The sequence below is a fragment of the Theropithecus gelada genome, chromosome 4 (genome assembly GCF_003255815.1).
Source record: "Theropithecus gelada isolate Dixy chromosome 4, Tgel_1.0, whole genome shotgun sequence".
Lineage (NCBI taxonomy): Eukaryota > Metazoa > Chordata > Mammalia > Primates > Cercopithecidae > Theropithecus > Theropithecus gelada.
In genome coordinates this window covers 42,194,282-42,211,805 of record NC_037671.1, presented here as the reverse complement: position 1 = coordinate 42,211,805, position 17,524 = coordinate 42,194,282, and the positions used below count along the sequence as shown (strand labels likewise).

Below are 17,524 nucleotides of genomic sequence, written 5' to 3'. Positions count from 1 at the left end.
TTTTTTTTTTTTTTGACAGAGTCTCACTCACTCTGTTGCATAGGCTGGTGTGCAGTGGTGCTATCTCAGCTCACTGTAACCTCTGCCTCCTGGGTTCAAGCAATTCTCCTGCCTCAGCCTCCCAAGTAGCTGGGACTACAGGCAACGCGCCATCACGCCTGGCTAATTTTTGTATTTTTAGTAGAGATGGGGTCTTACCATGCTGACCAAGCTGGTCTTGAACTCCTGACCTCAAGTAATTTGTCCTCCTCGGCCTCCTAAAGTGCTAGGATTAAGGCATGAGCCACCATGCCTGGCCTTCCTTCTAATGATTTTCTTCATAACATTTTCTTTTCTCTAGCTTACTTTGTTGTAAAAATACAGCATATAATACATATAACATAAAAATATGTGTCAATTGGTTGTTTATCTTACCAGTAAGGCTTCTGGTCAACAGTAGGCAATTAGTGGCTAAGTTGTTGGGAAGTCAAAAGTTATATGTGGATTTTTTGACTGCACGGAAAGTCAATGCCTCCAGCCCCCACATTATTGAAGGTCAATTATATTCTTGTGTATTTCTTTTAGTCAGTATTTGTACTCGTTTCCCTGGAGTTACACCTGAGAGTGGGATTACTAGGCAATAGGGTGGGTGTATGTTTAGCTGTACAGTGCACTTCCAAGTCGTTTTCCAAAATAATTGTGCCACATGAGAATTCCAATTTCTTCACATCCTCATCAGCACATGGCATTGTCAGTCTTCTTAATTTTAGCTACTCTGGTGGGTGTGTGGTGCCCCCTTACTGTGGCTGACTATATTTCTCTGACAACTAATCATATTGAACACCTTTTCATATGCTTATTGTCTATTTGGAAATCGTCTTTCATGAAGCGCCCCTTCAAGTCTTTTTCTCATTCTTAAGTTGATTTCTTCATCATTTTCTCATTGATTTGTAGAGTTCTGTTCTGAATATGATCTTTGTTATATGTATGTATAGCAAATCTCTTCTAAGGTTTGTCTTCTCTTTTCACTCAGTAACCGTTCCCTTTGATGAACAGAAGTTCTTAATTGTAATGAAGTCCAACTGATGATGTTCTCGTGTGTGTGTCTTTCCCAAAGGATCCCCCCCGCCAAAAAAAAAAAAAAAAAACTGAGGGGGAAGAGATTTGGGGAAGATACCACTATTCCTCATCTGACTTTGCCTTGGGAGCCATGGGAGAATGACTCCTGGAGAACACGCAACCTTTTCCAGCTTTCCCCCAGAAGGGCTGGCCCAGGGAGGTTTCTATAAACCTTCTCCCTAACTCTTCCAGCCTGATTTCTCCTTGACCCAAAAATCGTAGCCTCTCTGGGGGCTGTTGGGAAGGGGCATGGCTGCCCCCTGGGTTCAGTTCCCCTTCCTTCCCACGAGGGTCCTCACCTGCTCCAGCATGTCCTTAGCGAGGTCCTCCTGCTCATCCATCTTCAAGATGGCCTGCCGGATCTCCTCATTAGAAAGCTTCAACCTAAGGCAAAACCCCACCTCAGTCCAGGACAGCCTTCAAACCTTCTTCTCCAAAAGGTACCACTCCACCTTCCCTCATTCCCTAACATGGACTTGGGAATGTATTTAATAGTACTCCCCCCTCACCTCCTCTACAAAGCCTTCTTAGACTAAACTAGTATGATTCAGTCCATAAACTTGATAATGAGCATTTTAGTGTCGAAATAGAGACGTGAGGGTCTCTGTTCTCTTGATAATCCATCAGAGCTGATAGGGGCCATTTGGGAGTAAAAGAGATGTCTTCAATGTAGACCAAAGGGACAGGGCAATGAGTTCCTGATCCTTTTCCTCCTCCTCATGCTTAAAAAATGCACAGCATCTCCACGGGAGGACAGGATTATCGGCAAGCCACTAAGAGGGCAATTTCCTGCTGCCTTCGTTCTCAGAACACAGAATCGCTCTCAGTCTTCTGACAGCGCCTCAGCTCCCACACAGCTGTCCCAATCAGTCTTGCTGTCTGGGAGATGGAGAAGCCACACAGCCCCATAGCCCTTCCCTATCCCCTCCACATGCACCCCCATTGGGAACCCTGGGGATTCAGAACTCTTTCCACCATCCAGTGGGGGAAACTGAGGCTGGGGGGCTTGTGAGAGGAAAGGGGGGAGGATGTCTCAGAGGCAGCTGGGGCAGCACTAAGAATAGTATGGGAGGTGGTGCCCTCTGACCCTGGCTCAGGCAGGAGGCCCCGGTACAGAAGCTGTGCTGTTAGCGCAGATACTGCCCTGTTTGTTCTGCAGCCGCGGGAAATGCTTAGGGGCTGAGATCATGCTGCTCAATGGCCTGAGCCAAGCGAGGCCCTCCGTGGGCTTAGAGCAACTCAGCCGCCAGATGCTGACCAGGCTGGGCAAGGGCCTCGTGACTGGGCAGTTTCCTGCCTGCAGAGCCCCGAACTGCTGCTCAAGGCAGGTTCCCAGGAGACAGTTCTAGATCAATGCCCTCCCCTCCCAGGGGACAGCAGAGAGGGAGAGGCCCAAGACTGCCATCACTCCATTCCTCCACCCCCTTTGTGCCCCAGGCATTCAACTCAACCACCTTCTTTTGCACATACTTGGAAAGAAGGATGATGCAGTTTTGGGCCCTCCGGCCGTCAATGACCGACAGCTCTTTGACCTTGCGGGAAGCCAGGTAGATGTCCTCGGTGGAGCCCAGCTCTTTCTGCAACCAACAAGTCAAGTGGACGGTTGAGGTGTGTGTTCCCTAATCCTCCTCTTAGCCACCCCGCAACAGCCACCTCCTACCAATCCAGGAATGCTCCTGGCGTGAGGGGAAGGGGGAAGAAAAAGACAGGAGAGAGAGGAGGCGGGGCTAATGGCTAACTTTAAGAGAAGGTATCTGGGACTTTTCCATAGGCTCCAATGGGTTGGGGAAGGACACTGAGGAGTCCCCCAACCTTTCTTTAAGAAATTATCCATTCTGGACAATGAGGGAAGGGGCTGTGCCAGCGGGTCAGGGCATGACTGATCCCTGTGGCTTTGGGCAATGTGACATAACCTACTGTGTCTCCCACAGAATCAACTCCCACTCCCACTGCCCAACCCAGAGGCCTTCCTCAGGCTTATGCTGAGAAGCTGGTTGCAAACCCCCAGAGGGAACAGTTACTGACTCCTAGGGACTTTAGGCACAGCCCAAGATGCCCAGGTGGAGAGCATCCACAAGTTCAGAGGTATGGAAACTGAGGCAGAACTCTCTCCTCTGAGTCCCAGCAGGCAGGTTCCAGAGAAATCATTGATCCCGCCCCACTCCTTCTCTTGGGCCCCTGGTGAGGTAGACAGGAGGCTGTCTAGTGTGCTGTGCTTCCTCCGGGAGGCCCCTCTTGCACAGCTTCAGGGGCCACCTTGCATGGTTATCTTTGTGAACTGTGTAGTGCCTACCCTGTGTATCCTTACAGGAAAGGCTCTCCTTTGGCCTGGTGGGTAAGACAGTAGACCTAGAAGCCTTCTCCTCATTCCAGGAGACATTGACCTCCACTGCTGCCAGGGGTCTATTTGATTACCTCCCTCTGCTACATTTCCTCTTTCTCTTTGGGGGCCCTCTCCCATACCACCCTGTATGAATGGGGGATAAAGTAGAAGGTGGAATGGACAAGTCCTCTCTGTCTGGCCCAGTACAGAGCAGCAGCCCGGGACAGCAGTTAAAAGTTGGAGTGGTCAGAGCCCCGAGAGTAACTCACCTGCTGAGAAGGATTAGTTATCAGCTCCTAGGCGGCAGCCACAGCCAACAGAGAATTAAACATGCACAACATTAGCCAAGACATTTGGGGACCCAGAAATAGCATGACAGACAGGGGGATCCCTCAGCATCTACACTGTCCACTTTGTCCCAGTGAGACCCATGGTTGGAGACAGGCACCCGTAAGCGGCACTAGACAGGAGCTGCTTCTAGCAGACATGCACTCACGGAGAAGCCAAACGAAGCGGAGATCAGGCAGCTCCTCCCATCTGCCCACTGGGACCACCACTCCCCAGTCAGGGCAGACCAAAGCCCTGAGTTCTCCCACCCCAGGCTTTGCTGCCTGTTCTTCCTTTTCCTCTGCTGAAAATGTGCAGAGAGGGTAGAGGACATTCCTCCATCCTGGGATGAGTTCACCTTTCTAAATAGGGGAGGAGTCACAAATGAACTCTATCTGGAAGCTCCAGAAAGTTGTGTTTATTGAGGCAGAGGAAAGCAAGCGTCCTTGAATTTGCTCATTGTCCCTCATCTGTCCTTTGATGTACAATGGGAACTGAAGAGGCACAGCCCACACCTCTGTTCTCCCTGACACCGATGGAGTGGAAGCTACCAACTCAAAACCCGCATGGGGCATAGAGAAGACCATGACTCCCAGGACCTCCCCCGCCCCACAACCAGCTGTGAGAGGAGGAAACGAGGTTCATACGGCCTCCGGGATCTCTCCAGTCCTGCTGCTGGGATTTCAGTCCCAGAGACTGGATGGCCCACTGAGTGAGGGGAGGCAGGTGATTGCACTGTGTGGGCTCAGGGAGGTGAGAGGGACAGGACAGGGGGCCTTTCAGTCTTAAATCTTCTCAACTCACCAAGCTGGGGTGCCCCAGACCCAGTTTGTCCAAAACCCATAACCTTTCCTGATTGGCCCCATCTCAGCCTCACTTCAGGGCCCTGGAGCATGGGTAGGCTGGGCCAGAGCCCTGTCCTGCAGAAAGACTCTCAAACGAGGAGGTGGCCTGCGATCACCAAGCCTGGCACGCTTGCCACACACTCCTCTGTCCTCAGCCCCACTTGTGGAGAATTGGCTCCCAGGAGCCAGTGCTCATAAGAGTTCCTTTCAGCTCCAGCAGCCTTAGCTGCCAGCCTGACGTGGGCATGGGGTTAAAAATGTCTCCTGGAATTAGGAGTAGAGAATGTGATGCTGTGGGCACCCACATTTAAACAAACAATCATCTGGCCAGAGCCCTAGGAGCGGCTGCATGTGTCCTCGGTCATCCACAGATCGGGGCTGGGCAGAAAGTGAGCTAGGGCACCCTCTCCAGCTCAGTGGGGAGCCAGGCCACAACAGCCAGCCATTGCCAGGACCCACTCATTGGCACCGGGGAAACCCTCGAGACTGAGGTCCTAGGCTAAGTAGAGAAAACAAGGAAGATGGTAGCCCAGCCCCAAGAGGGATCAGTCCCTCTGGGGCGGGGCCAGAGAGAAAGCAATTCCCTGAGGCTTCTAAGCTGGTCACTCCCTAAATTGACTTAGAGGGAAGGTCCCCCGCTGTGCTAGTTGCCATGCGGATTCCTGGGCCCCAGCTCATCTCCTGAATCACATTCATTTGAGGGTGAGGTCTGAGAAGCAACCCTTTTGGCAATCCCCACAGGTACTCGGCACAGTTTGAGATTCCCACCTCAGGAACGCCCTGCGTTCTGGCAGCAACTCACCCCACACTTTCTCTGTGAGTGGAGGACCAGACTTGCTGGCAGCCACCTGTACAGAGAGCCTTGAGAGCAATATCCAAGGCCTCCCCAAGCCCAGCCCCAGCCCCAGCCCCTTGAGTGACGTGGAGCAGCACCTTCTGCCTTCCTTGCAAGGCAGCATCCCCTGCTCGGTCTCACAGAGGTGTTGACAGACAGAATGGGGTGGAAAAGTGGTCTGAGAAGTGATTATGCCTTCTAAGCCTAGTCCCTGAATCCTGGGCCAGAAAGAGCAAGGGTTCACAGTGGTCAGGCCTTGTGACTCTACCTCTGATGCTCCAGGATGGAAGAGAGAAATGGACAAAACACCGTTTCAATACTTGGTGTATAAATATGAACCATAATACAAGGATGTTTCCCCCTATAGCCTGTGCACCTCTACTTCATACCTACATCCTCGGCAAGAATAAAATCATCACCTCATAAAGAATAAAATCATTCAGTATACATGAGAGGAAGGAAGGGAAGGAGGAAGGGAAGGAAGGCAAGGCAAGGCAAGGCAGGCAGGCAGAAAGAAAACAAGCTGAGGTTTGGCTTCAAGGGTATGGTATATGGAAGTTAAAACCCAAGAGACCAGAGGGTGTAGGGTCTTACCTGGTGCCTCTGATAGGCTGAAAACATCTTTTCAAAATCCTCTAGGTCCAGAATCCGAAATACCTGCATGTCATCAATCTCATTCCATACGGTGCCAGGGACACGCTCCTAAGATTCAGGGTAGGGAGAAGACCCCACGGTTGGCCCAGCTCCGTCATGGAGATGCCCCATGCCTCCCTAACCCCATTTATTTCCCAACTGCACATACTACAACGACCAGGATTTCAGACCTTCAGAAGGGAGTCGGTTGCTCCCCTCAACTTCCAACTTTCTTGAATACTCTGCTCCAGGGTAGAGGCCAGAGACAACCCCCTTCTCCTCCCCTTGTGCATGGAGCCACATGTAAGCATGTTCTAGAAATCACTGGGGGTGCTGGGGGGATGGGTAGGCAGTAGGAAAGGGGGTGCACTTCACTTTTTCCAAAAGCAAAGTCAGAAGCTGCGCTCTCAGGGTACTTCACACAGGCCCACTCCCCCTAAAGGGCAGGGTGCCTGGGAGTCACTCCTGTCCTTGGCTGCCATCATTGGAAGATTAAAGCCATACGTATTTGTGATCCTCAAAGCTGCAGCACTGACTGTATTTATGTATCTCAGATGGTTGTTTTCTTTCCCAAGGGTCTTCTTCCCACTTTCCCAGATTCTCAAAGTAGACAAATACCAAAGTTTGGGACCTGGCACCTGTAGTGACACTGCTGAAACCAGCAAGACTCTGCCACAATTTCCCTTTGGTCAGACCCAGGGAAGGTGTTACTATCCTTTACAACAGGGTTTTACATTCCAAGATCTCTCCATTTAGGCCTTACCCCATCTCTGTGTAGGACCTTTGCACTAGGGTCTGGAAAGGAGCTGTTAGCCAAGCCAAGCCAAAAGAAAAAAAAAAAAACCCTGGAAGTCTCGTAGCACCCTGCTGATGGCCCAGAGCACAGCGAGCCAAGCTCCTGGCAGGGCGTTCCAACCCTCCCCTCCCAGGAATCCCCACCTCATCTAGAGCTTTGCTGTCCTTCAGCACAGAATCTCTCTGCCTTCCTCTACCTAGAGCACAGCGGGGAACCTCGTTTAATGCCTCCTCTTCCTCTTTCTCCCTACAACTCCCCCTCAGAAAGACTTGGAGAGAGAAACATACCTTTCACTCACTGTTATTTTCTTAAACTCTGGAAAGGGGAGGCTAGGCCAGAGTCAGGGGGTGGGGACATTCCTGTGGCCTTCTGAAGGCCAGGGACCCTCTCGTGGAATGCGGCTGGGAAGCTTGGAGCAGCAAGGGATACAGGCAGCTGGCCAACCCCAACACAGATGCATTCTTTTCATGGCAGAAACAACCGCTGTGTATGTGTGTGTATGTGTGTGAGCGTGTGTGTGCTCACAGAAGCACGCGTGGGGTAGGGGAAGGGACTAGGAGAGGAGTCGGGCTTCTGGAAAGGGGTGTGTGGGAGGCAAAGAGAAGATGAGAAGGGAATGGAATCAGGGAAGGCAGAGACAGAGCCGGCTGAAGCAGCGTGCAGCCGGAGTCTAATCTGCAGGGAGGCCTCCCTCTGCAGCTAGGACCAGGGTGGAGGTAGGGGAGAGAGAAGCCTGCAAGAGTAAAGCTTCCTATCCTTCTCTATTCTTGGTGAGGCTTGGGTAAGAAGAAACGGGCTGGAGAGAGAGAGCTGGCTGTTCCACACTGGGAAGAATTTCCCGTGAGACAGCCGACTAAGCTCAGGCACGCTCTCTCTCTCACTTCTTCCCAAACACTGGCCAGCCCACGCCCAGCTTCTAGCATCTGCCAGAAGGACTTGAGGCTCTTCAAGGAGGTATAACTGAGGTCCGGAACCAGAAAGCGGTAAGTCTGTTCCTAACATTCCCTACATGTTGACACTCACCACGTTGCCCTGATGTGCCCACCTTGCATAATTGTCGAATTTAATTTTCTCACCACTCTGGCCAAGAGCCCATCATCTCTAGTCTAGACTCCTGGGACTTCTGCCCGCTGGAGACATCCTTCACATGCCAGGGAAAGCTTTCTCAAAAGCATGTTTCGTTATGTTTCCCCCGTGGTGCACTGCCTTTGGGGTCAGGCAGGCCTAGCCTGCTGACACTCCCAGCCCTGCCATTTTGTGGGACTGTGGGAAGATGGAGGGATGAGATTTTTCTCCCATGTCACATAAAAGGAAACTGAGTCTCCATCATGTTTTTTTACCTCACCAAGTTGATGTGAGAATTAAGTGAGATAACATACTTCCAACATACATGGTAGGGCCACTAATAATAACCTATTATATGAAGACTTTCTATATGCCAGTCACTATTCCAAGTACTTTGTATGTAGGAAGTCAATTAATCCTCATAGCAGTCTCTTTTTTTTCAAGCCGGAGTCTTGCTCTGTTGCCCAGGCTGGAGTGCAGCATGTAGCAGTGCAATCTTGGCTCACTACAACCTCCGCCCCCCAGGTTTAATTATCCTGCCTCAGCCTCCAGAGGAGCTGGGATTACAGGCATGTGCCACCACACCTGGCTAATTTTTGTATTTTTAGTGGAGATGGGGTTTCACCATGTTGGCCAGGCTGGTCTCAAACTCCTGACCTTGTGATCTGCCCGCCTTGGCCTCCCCAAATGCTGGGATTACAGGTGTGAGCCACTGCGTGGCTGCAATCTCTTGAGATGGACATTATTATTGCCCCATTTACAGATCAGGAACCTGAAGCTCAAATGATTCCATAACCTGCCCCTGTCACACAATTAAAAGCTTGGGATTGGGGTGATAAGTTCTCAAAATGTTATTTAAAAGCCTTTCACCTTTCCCTACTTCTCCAAATGTCCCCCACTGTCTATTCCAACAAACCGACACTCTCCAGTATAGAAATGAAACTCTGGCCTGCTCTGGGCCCCTGGGGAATCTGTGCAGACTTCACTGTTACTGGACCCAGAGAAACTCCTGAGCACACAGCTTCATATGATGAAAATGTTGCAAAAATATTACTTGCTTTGGCTGTCCTTCCTTCATCATTGATGTGCATGATAACTTTTTATTACATCTTTAAAATCTTACATTATAAATTGTGACAATAGGAGACAAAACGTTATTTCTCTTTTTACCACAATACAAAATGTTATTTTCTGATGGTGAACAATGAACCTTTCTGCACAGCCTGCAGCCTTTGGTTCTGCAGAGCAGTTGGCCTACTCATGTGCAGTTTGTCTTTCTGGCTTACCTCATGGCCACAGAGCACCCACAGGGTAAAACTGTGCAGTGCACCTGTCACCAACCTCAACAATCTCGCTTTGAATGCTGCTAACAGGTGGCTCTAAAGCTTAAGTAACTCAGATTGGAGATGTTATCAGAGGCCCAGGAAACTACAAATGGGCTGTGTTCACACTTCATCTTTCCACCTAGATTATAAAGCCAGAGGCAGAGGGAATTTTCGAGATCATCTCACACATGAGCAAACTGAGATACAAGTTGAGTGATTTACAGAGGTTGTACGGCTAAAGCCACACCTGGTTTGGTTAGAGCCTCACCCTTAACTCATCCCAGGCTCTCTAGGTGTTTCTTTGAACTCGCTTCCTAATTTGGCAGATTCTAAGCTCTGAGAGGACAATGGCATTTTCTTACTATTCATCTACCTGGTCTGCCATTAGGAGAAGAGCCCTAATAGATAGCTGACCACCTACTTAGCAATCTTGCATCTCTTGACTCTGCATTTGAGCTCACTGAAGCTCAGACACAATGGTACAGTTATGAGTTCACCAAGAGCTAGTCCAACAGGCCCATAGGGTAAAGGTCAGTGTGGAATCCATTCATCCCAGCTTCAAATCCCAGTGAGCCAGCCTAACTGAAACCAGTTACCATGCAGGTGTTTACCTCAAGGACAAAGCTCCTAGTCCTCCTAATAGGACTGTCATTGTGCAGAACCAGAGGCAGGACTTGGTCCAGGCTGTAACTGGCCTTCAATTGCTAGAGGTCTAATGCAACCAAGGGCATCTCTACTCTATGCTCATGAGAGTCCCACAGAGGAATCAACCCCCACCTGTGGTTCTGGGATTGGTGATTATTAGTGGATAATACTCATTAGGGTCTCTCACTGCTTGTCCAGACATGAGGCCAGTGTGTGCAGCTTCCCCCAGAAAGATGTCAAAATGGATATGTCTTGCCATCAAACTCTTTAGTCCTTTGTATACGTTGCCCTGATCTTTACCAAAACCTAGATGCTGGCCCAAGCTCTTTGCTTATTTTTCCACCCTTTCCTTCAAATGGACCCTGTCCTTGAATTCTACTCAGTGTTTGTCTTGCCTATGACTCCATTAACCCTGGGCAAACACAAATTCCATTTGTAGACGACTTTGTCAACGTGAGCATTGCCCCATGCCAAGCGTCTCTCCCAGGGTAGGTGTTCTCCCCATAGACCATGAGCTGCCTGGCACAGCAAACCCACTTTGTACATCCACATGACTGCCCTTACCCGCCACCAAAGAAAAGACCTGGAGTGGAGATCTGCAAACAAGGGGCAGGCGGTCCCTGAGGCTGACTGCCCTACTGTAGAAGAATGGGCCCGCCAGCCCCCTCCCAGATGCTCACCTCATTCAGCTTCACCCAGTTGAAGGACTTCAGTGGGTGGGAAGGCTGGGGGACACGCTTTTTCCTGAGTGGGACGTCACTGCTGGGGTAGGGGTCCTGAGGGAGGGGCAGGCCCATGCCGAGGCAAGGTGGGGCACCTGGGGGAGTCGGGGGTCCCCCGGGAGGAAGGGGTGGTGGTGGTGGAGGGGGACAACAGGCGAAGGGCAGAGGAGGAGGGGGTGGAGGCAGGTCATTGGTTGTCATTGAGGAAGACAAGGTGAGTGGGCCCCCTGGGGGTGGTGGGGAAGATACAGGGCCTGTCTGTGAGGAAACAGAAAAATCGCAAGGACAAAGCCATTAGCACCGATGCCATTCGGGTCTCCCACCTTGATTCCTCTCCTTACTCCTAGTCTCCTTCTATACTAGACCCCAAATCCTACCCTTACCTTCTACACGCATTTGGCCCCATTTTCTCTCTCTGCATCCAAACATCTAACACACACACACCACCATCCCCACAGACAGACACACAAGTCACACACACAGGCAGTGGACAATCAGAGTCATAGCCATCACGATGCAACAGCAGGATTGATCTATGCAGTTGTGTAGGTTACTGACTGTACAAGGTCTCCAGCTGAGAGGGAAGTGGATCCAATTCCAGCTGCACTCTGCTGTCCAAGGTGTGCTTCCTGGGACAGTGTCACCCAGAGGAAGGGACATTATTTTTCTAACTAACACAAAGGTGCCACCTGTACAGCCTCGAGGGTCTCTTCTATCCTGGCCCAAGGTCTCCATCTCTCTTCTCCCTCATGCTGGGCCTTTCCCACACCTGCTCTGGCCACCCTGTCCTGAAGCCCAGGGTCTTGGCTCAACTATGGAAAGGGGGAGATGTTTGCGTACTGAGAGTTCGCTGAGCTGGGCTACCAGCTCTGCCACTTGTCCCCGAGCCTGGCGCAGCTCCTGGGACTCCCGGGCCAGCTTGTCCTTCATTTTGTTCAGCGTCCGCATCATCTCTTCCTTCTCCAACGTCTTTGTCTCGCATTCCCGCTCCTTCCTCTCCAGACGGCTCACAAGCTCCATATGTTCTGGAATGGGGGTGGGACAGGAGAGGAAACAGGAGAGAATGTGAGCAATGTGGCCCCTTCCCTGGAAGGACATGGAGTTATGGGCTGGGCAGGGGAAGGGCATGTGGAGTGGACAGCGGGCTTAGGCAGAACCCCTCACCTTTCCGGAACTTCTCTGCCTGGTCTCGCCACTGTTTCACTTCGTTCTCGTTGATGAGCCTGGCAGGGCATAGAGGGAAGGGGCAATGTGATTGTTGACCACTGACTCACAGCTTCCCAGGAGACACCATCTCTCTACCCTCCAGGTGGGGACCCTGGTCTCCAATCTGTCCAGCCACATCAAGGGGGCTAGGATTTAGACTTCCCGGGTGTCTCTCCAGGTCCCCTGCCCCGTTCACATTATGTGTCTGTGGAGGCTGTGAGAGAAAAGACCTCTAGATACCTTATAACCTGGCCCCTTTGTGATACAGCTGGAGCTACTGAGGCTCAGAAAACAGGGGTAGATTAATTAATGGTAGAACTAGGACTGAACCTCAGGCTCCCCAAGAGTTGTATCATGACTTGCACCTCCTTGTAAAAATAGGTTTACCTTTAAAAGAGATCAAAATATTGGTCCCTACCACGGTCCAGGTTTCCAAAGACCAACGTGTAAGAGCAAGAGACATCACCCACACCAGCAATACAGACTGAGTGTGTTCAGGGTGACACAGACGACAGCCTTGTTCATGCAAAGCTCTTGAAACTGTTCAAATTTAGCTTTTACCTTGACACCAAGGCCTAACAGAGGTGAAATCCCAAAGCGAGATCCCAAGAATCATTTCCTTTACAAATCTGAGAATGTGGAAGAGTTAGACCCATGACGTTTAGACCCAGGACACAGAGAACAGAGTATGGAGAGGGAGATATTTGGTGAAGACATTTCTTTGAAGAGGGCCACAGCTATTATCCCCAAGATGCTACCTCCTTCATCACCATCCAGGGAAGGGGTTTCTTTGGGCCCTCTCCTAGAGTTCTGATTCATGTTCCCTGAAGTTGGGAGGGAGGCAGGGTAGACTGGGGCCCTACTTGGAGCCAAGCAAAGCCCTGGGAGCAAAAGAAAGAGAACATTGCTGTGCGGGGCCCTGCCAGCACTCCTAGAGTTTGTTGGCACAAGAGATTGCATGAGGGTTGCCCATGGGTCAGATTTAAGCCTCGTGGAGGAACTGGGGTGCAGTTATTACAGTCCCGTGCAAGGGGAGCTGTTTCCACCTGAGCGAAAAGTGGGAACATCTACACCATAAGTCTACAGGCACTGGACTGCCAGGGAACCCGGGGCTGACGGAAGGGCTGGAAGCAGCCAGCCAGCTGGAACAAAAATCTGGCATGGCCAGCGAGCTAGGTTTTGTAGTGACAGGCACCCAGCAAGGAACTCCTGAAGATTCCAGGAACACACTGATGTCTTTAACCATATGCCAAGGTGAGAGAGCAGGGAGCCTGTTTACTAAATTACCTTATCAAGTAAGACCTTTTCCCTTTTTCCTTCCTGTTCCCCAGGCTGCCTCTTCAGAGGGTCAGACGGGTTAATAGAAAGGAGGAGTGGGAGATAGAAGGGGTTACAGGGTAAACAGAACAGAAAAGGCAAATATCACACACAGACATATGTGTACACATATGCACATACACACGCATACATACACACCCATTCCAGTTTCCTGGCCCTAGCTGGTGGAGGAGAAAGATTTAAGGCTAAATCATATCTAGAATGTCATGATTTTTGTCGTCCTAGTTGTAGATTTCAGACTGTGTTGCACTTAAAAGTGATCTTAGGACTTCTGTTACCCAAGAAGGGGTAAAAACTTCATTGGACCTGAGGAGTTTTTAATCCTCTAGCAGTGGAAAAGATTGCCTACTAAATAGTGTAATGAATTAGTAAGAAATAAAACTAAAGTTACCTTTTGATCACTTTCCCAGTTGCACTTGTCCAACATACCAATTAGGATTTTAACTACATCAACATCTGACTATGCAAATGAAAACAGTAGCAAGAATAGCTGGAAAATAATTGTCTACTTGGCTTTGGAATGCAACATAATGAATCGAGAGCCAATTTATCTCCTTTAAGGGCAAGTGGCTCAAACTCATGCTGAAAGTTAAGTAAAAGCTTAAAATTAAAAATTAGTATGTTAATGTAAGGTCTTCTTATTAACTGATGTAAATTTAAATTTGTTTCTCTGTGTTTCTCTATCCGAGGTCAATAAACTATGGTAAACCAGAAGGCTTTAGGCTCTGACAACCTTATCCAGCAACCTCATGATTGAATGGTCAGGTTCTACGTCAGTGGTCAGCAAACTTTCTACAAAGGGCCAGAGTAAATATTTTAGGTTTTACACACCATGCACAGTCTCTGTCACTTATACTTGTGTTTGTTGTTTAAAATGTAAAAATTATTATTAGTTCATGGGCCATACACAAATAAGCTGGAGGACTGGAGTCAGCCCAGGCACAATACTTGGCTGACCCTCATTCTATGTTAATGTGTTTAAATTCCACGTGTCAGGTGGCTATTTAAATTTAAATGAAACAACCTTTAAGGTTCAGTTCCTTGGTCATACTAGCCATGTGTCAAGTACTCCATAGCCACATTGAACAGTAACGAAATGGCACTTTTTTCATTAGCTTAGAGAGTTCTGTTGGACAGTGCCGCCCCAGACTCATCTGGGGATGACTGGGTTGTGAAAGGGAGCTGAGGTTTCGCTGGTGAGACCAGAGAGAGATGAGGAAGGTGGAGGAAGACAGGGCAAAGGCTGGCCACTGCTCACATGTTGACGATGTTCTTGACATTGAAGTTCTCCAAGGGAGCCAGGTCAGGGTCCACACCCCGCTCATCCTGGAGGACAATCTGCTGGAGGATGCGGTCCAGGAGCTGCCACTGCTGGAAGTAGCCACCGTTCCGTTTGTCTGAGGGATGACAGGTATCATATCTTTCCTGAGCCCTGGAGTCCCCTAGGGCCCATCCTAGAGTCACTGCCTGGGCTCTGGCTGGTGAGGCATGCCCTTCTCCACCCATGGTAAGCTCCCAGTCTAGAGGAAGAGGCAATGCCATTGCTGATAATGGCAACTCACTGATTCAGTCATCTCTTGATTATCAGCAACTAGACTTCTACGGATGTGTCAGCCACCTCCCCAATATACTTCTCTACTCCCTGAAATACTTTCTGGCTGCCTTTCTTCCTTGTTTGGACCCTAAGCATACTATGCCCAGGAAATGCAGATTGCTTTTTACATTATCTGTAAAAACCACCTGCTCCAAAATATTACATGCTGAATAATGAAGTCTCCAGGGAAGTTTTTTTAAAAAAATATTTTAGTATTATCTACACTATTACTCTACAGAGAAAGATGAAGGGAAACTGATTACAGGTGTGCACTGAGAGTCAAAATGAGTTAGAGAAGTGCTTAATGGAATTCGAGAAGATTTCTTGTGGAAGTGACCTTGAACTATGAAGGTAAAGGCAGAGTGTGTTGTGTGTGATCTCATAGAGTCTCACTCTCATCCCCTCTAATGATAGTCATCTGGCTGGACATGGACTTCCTTTTTATGTAATAACCAAAAACTCTCTTTCCTTGGTCCTTAATCCCTAGCACTTTATCTCTATTGACCATCATAAAAATCCAACAAGTTCAATCCTGACATCAAAGCAAACCACAATGCCTACAAGGTAGAATACTGAGTCTGCAAAGTCCCATTTTGGGGCAGAGTAGAAGAACCCATTCACATTGCCCATGGAACAGGAAACAGAGGAATCCCTGGGAGCACAAGAAGTCAGGTTTCCCAGAGATGTATATGTCCTCCATGAAGACCTTCTGCAATGAGCTTTGGAGAACTGATAGCTTCTTAATTCAGGTCACTGCATCTATCCTGTCCACCAGTCTACTGACACATGCATCGCAAAGTGGTATCATTTACCGTCTGCCTTTCACCCAGCAAAATCGTGTAAAGCCAGGTCACTAGCTCACAGAAGCAGAACATGTTTTATCTCAACCCTTGACCCCACAGAACCAAAATTCTTTCTCTATGTAAATATCTCGCTGAGCCTCAGGTTCATTCACTATTCAAATGGACATAATGTGTATTCCTTAGGTCTTTCTAAGGTTCAGAGACGATGTGCTAAAGGACCTCACATCATGCCTGGCCCAGAGTTGGCACACAACAAGTCACAGTTGCCATCACTGTCACTATGATTGCTGACACCACCAACATCAACCATTATGGTGGGCCACACGTGTTTTCAAAATATTCTCTTTGTGAAGAGCTTAAGTACCAAGGGGTACCGTTAAAGCTCATTTCAAATTGCATTCTGGAGTGGCTATTAGCAATTATGTATAATTTATTCAATCACTGTGCACACCTGGATCTTAAGAACTTAGCCATCTGCTCCCGTAGATGCTGACATTTGGTATTTGTAGGCAGAAGCAGGGGCAAGAGTGTAAGAGGGGAAGCCAACAAGGACTAGATAAAGGAGTTGATAAAACCTTAAGAAAAAAACAACCATGTTCATTCCACATCTATGCTAATCCCCCAAGCACAAAACTTTTTGGAACTCCCCAACATGACTGATCTCTCCCCCATCATGAGCTGAACGCTGAGCTATTTAATTTTGCAATGATCAAGCTACTGTTTCTGGACTAGGATGTCGGAGTTTCTCAGGGCCAAGTCCCCAGCTCCTTCCCCACATGACAGTGGAAGACCTGGCCCCAAGGAGGGAAGAAAAAGCAGGGGCCTCCGTCATGGGGCCTGGCCTCCCAAGAGCAAGTGCACAGGGAGATATGGTCACACTCCCCAATCCAGGGAGGTCCTAAAGTCTTGTCTCAACCTGCCCCAAGTCAAGGCTCAGGCCAGTCGAGGGAAGCAGCAAATACAGGGTACTTACAAGGCATCTGCAGGCAGTGGTGCAGCACAGAGAGCAGGCAGGGGTAGGCCTCTGTGTACTTCAGCTTCCTGTGGATCAGCTCGAACATCTGGGAAGCACTCTTGGTGTCGATGTGGACCTGGGAGAGAAGAGGGCACAGTGATCAGGGGTAGGCAGCAGAGGAAATCAGCAGGAGAGAGAAGACCCTGCTTCCTTCCACTACGCCCTGTCTCACAGGAGAGGTTTTCTTCCCCTGCCTCTGGCCCAGGCTTAAAAAGAGAGAGACAAAAGGAAGAGGGAGATAGTCAATTATGTAAACTAGAGTTTCTCTGTCTCAGCACTATTGGCATCTTGGGTCAGATAATTCCTCATTGTGGGGGCTAGGGGCTGTCCTGTGCATTGTAGGTTGTGTGTCAGCACCCCAGCCTCTCCTTAGCAGATGCCAGTGGCACCCCCTCACACAAGTCAAAATGTCTTCAGATGTTGCAAATGTCCCCGGGGGAGATGAGAGCAAACTCGCCCCTGCTTGAGAACTACTGATCCAAACTCAGGGAAGGGAGCAGGGGCATAGAAGTTTCAAAGTAGCAGGTGGCAAGTGGCGCAGGTCCACCACCTGGGTTCAAACCCCAGATCTACGCTTTAGTTGTGCGATGACAGGCAAGCTGCTTATCCCCTCTAACCTCTGTTTCTGTATCTATAAATCCAGGGCTTTTGTGAAAATATAATGGGATGCACTCAGTGACTGTAAAGTACCACCCAAAAGTAGCTTTCTATTTGGATAGGGATTTTATAATACAATAAAGCAGAGTTGTGTGCTTTCAGGGTTGCTGAGGCTAAAATGAAAATACAATTTAGTTTACTAAGCATGATCTGGTTAGGGATGGGGAGAGGGGACTCAGGAAGTTGCTGGAAGGCAGGGGAAAGTCAGCCCAGGAAAGGTATTTGAGACTAATCACATGTAATAACTTGCTCCCTTTCCTTTGGGGGTTTCAGTCTCCTCCTAGGCTGATGCCTTCC

At 49.3% G+C, this 17,524-nt stretch overlaps 1 protein-coding gene and 1 long non-coding RNA gene across 2 annotated transcripts in view; one reads left to right on the top strand and one right to left on the bottom strand.

Moving 5' to 3' along the window:
- The window catches only part of DAAM2 (dishevelled associated activator of morphogenesis 2), a 91,226-nt gene that overhangs the window by 14,629 nt on the left and 59,073 nt on the right, over window positions 1-17,524 (bottom strand). Inside the window, exons 10-17 of the mRNA XM_025383398.1 lie at window positions 16,529-16,646; window positions 14,417-14,555; window positions 11,779-11,837; window positions 11,455-11,639; window positions 10,573-10,872; window positions 6,023-6,130; window positions 2,569-2,675; window positions 1,398-1,482 (exon numbers count right to left, since the gene is read on the bottom strand). Coding sequence (XP_025239183.1) covers window positions 1,398-1,482; window positions 2,569-2,675; window positions 6,023-6,130; window positions 10,573-10,872; window positions 11,455-11,639; window positions 11,779-11,837; window positions 14,417-14,555; window positions 16,529-16,646 — 1,101 coding nt within the window. The remainder of the gene's footprint in view (window positions 1-1,397; window positions 1,483-2,568; window positions 2,676-6,022; window positions 6,131-10,572; window positions 10,873-11,454; window positions 11,640-11,778; window positions 11,838-14,416; window positions 14,556-16,528; window positions 16,647-17,524) is intronic.
- On the top strand, window positions 675-8,280 carry LOC112623165. Its single transcript, XR_003119098.1, has 3 exons — window positions 675-4,387; window positions 6,068-6,142; window positions 7,760-8,280. It is a non-coding gene; the product is annotated as an uncharacterized LOC112623165 (long non-coding RNA).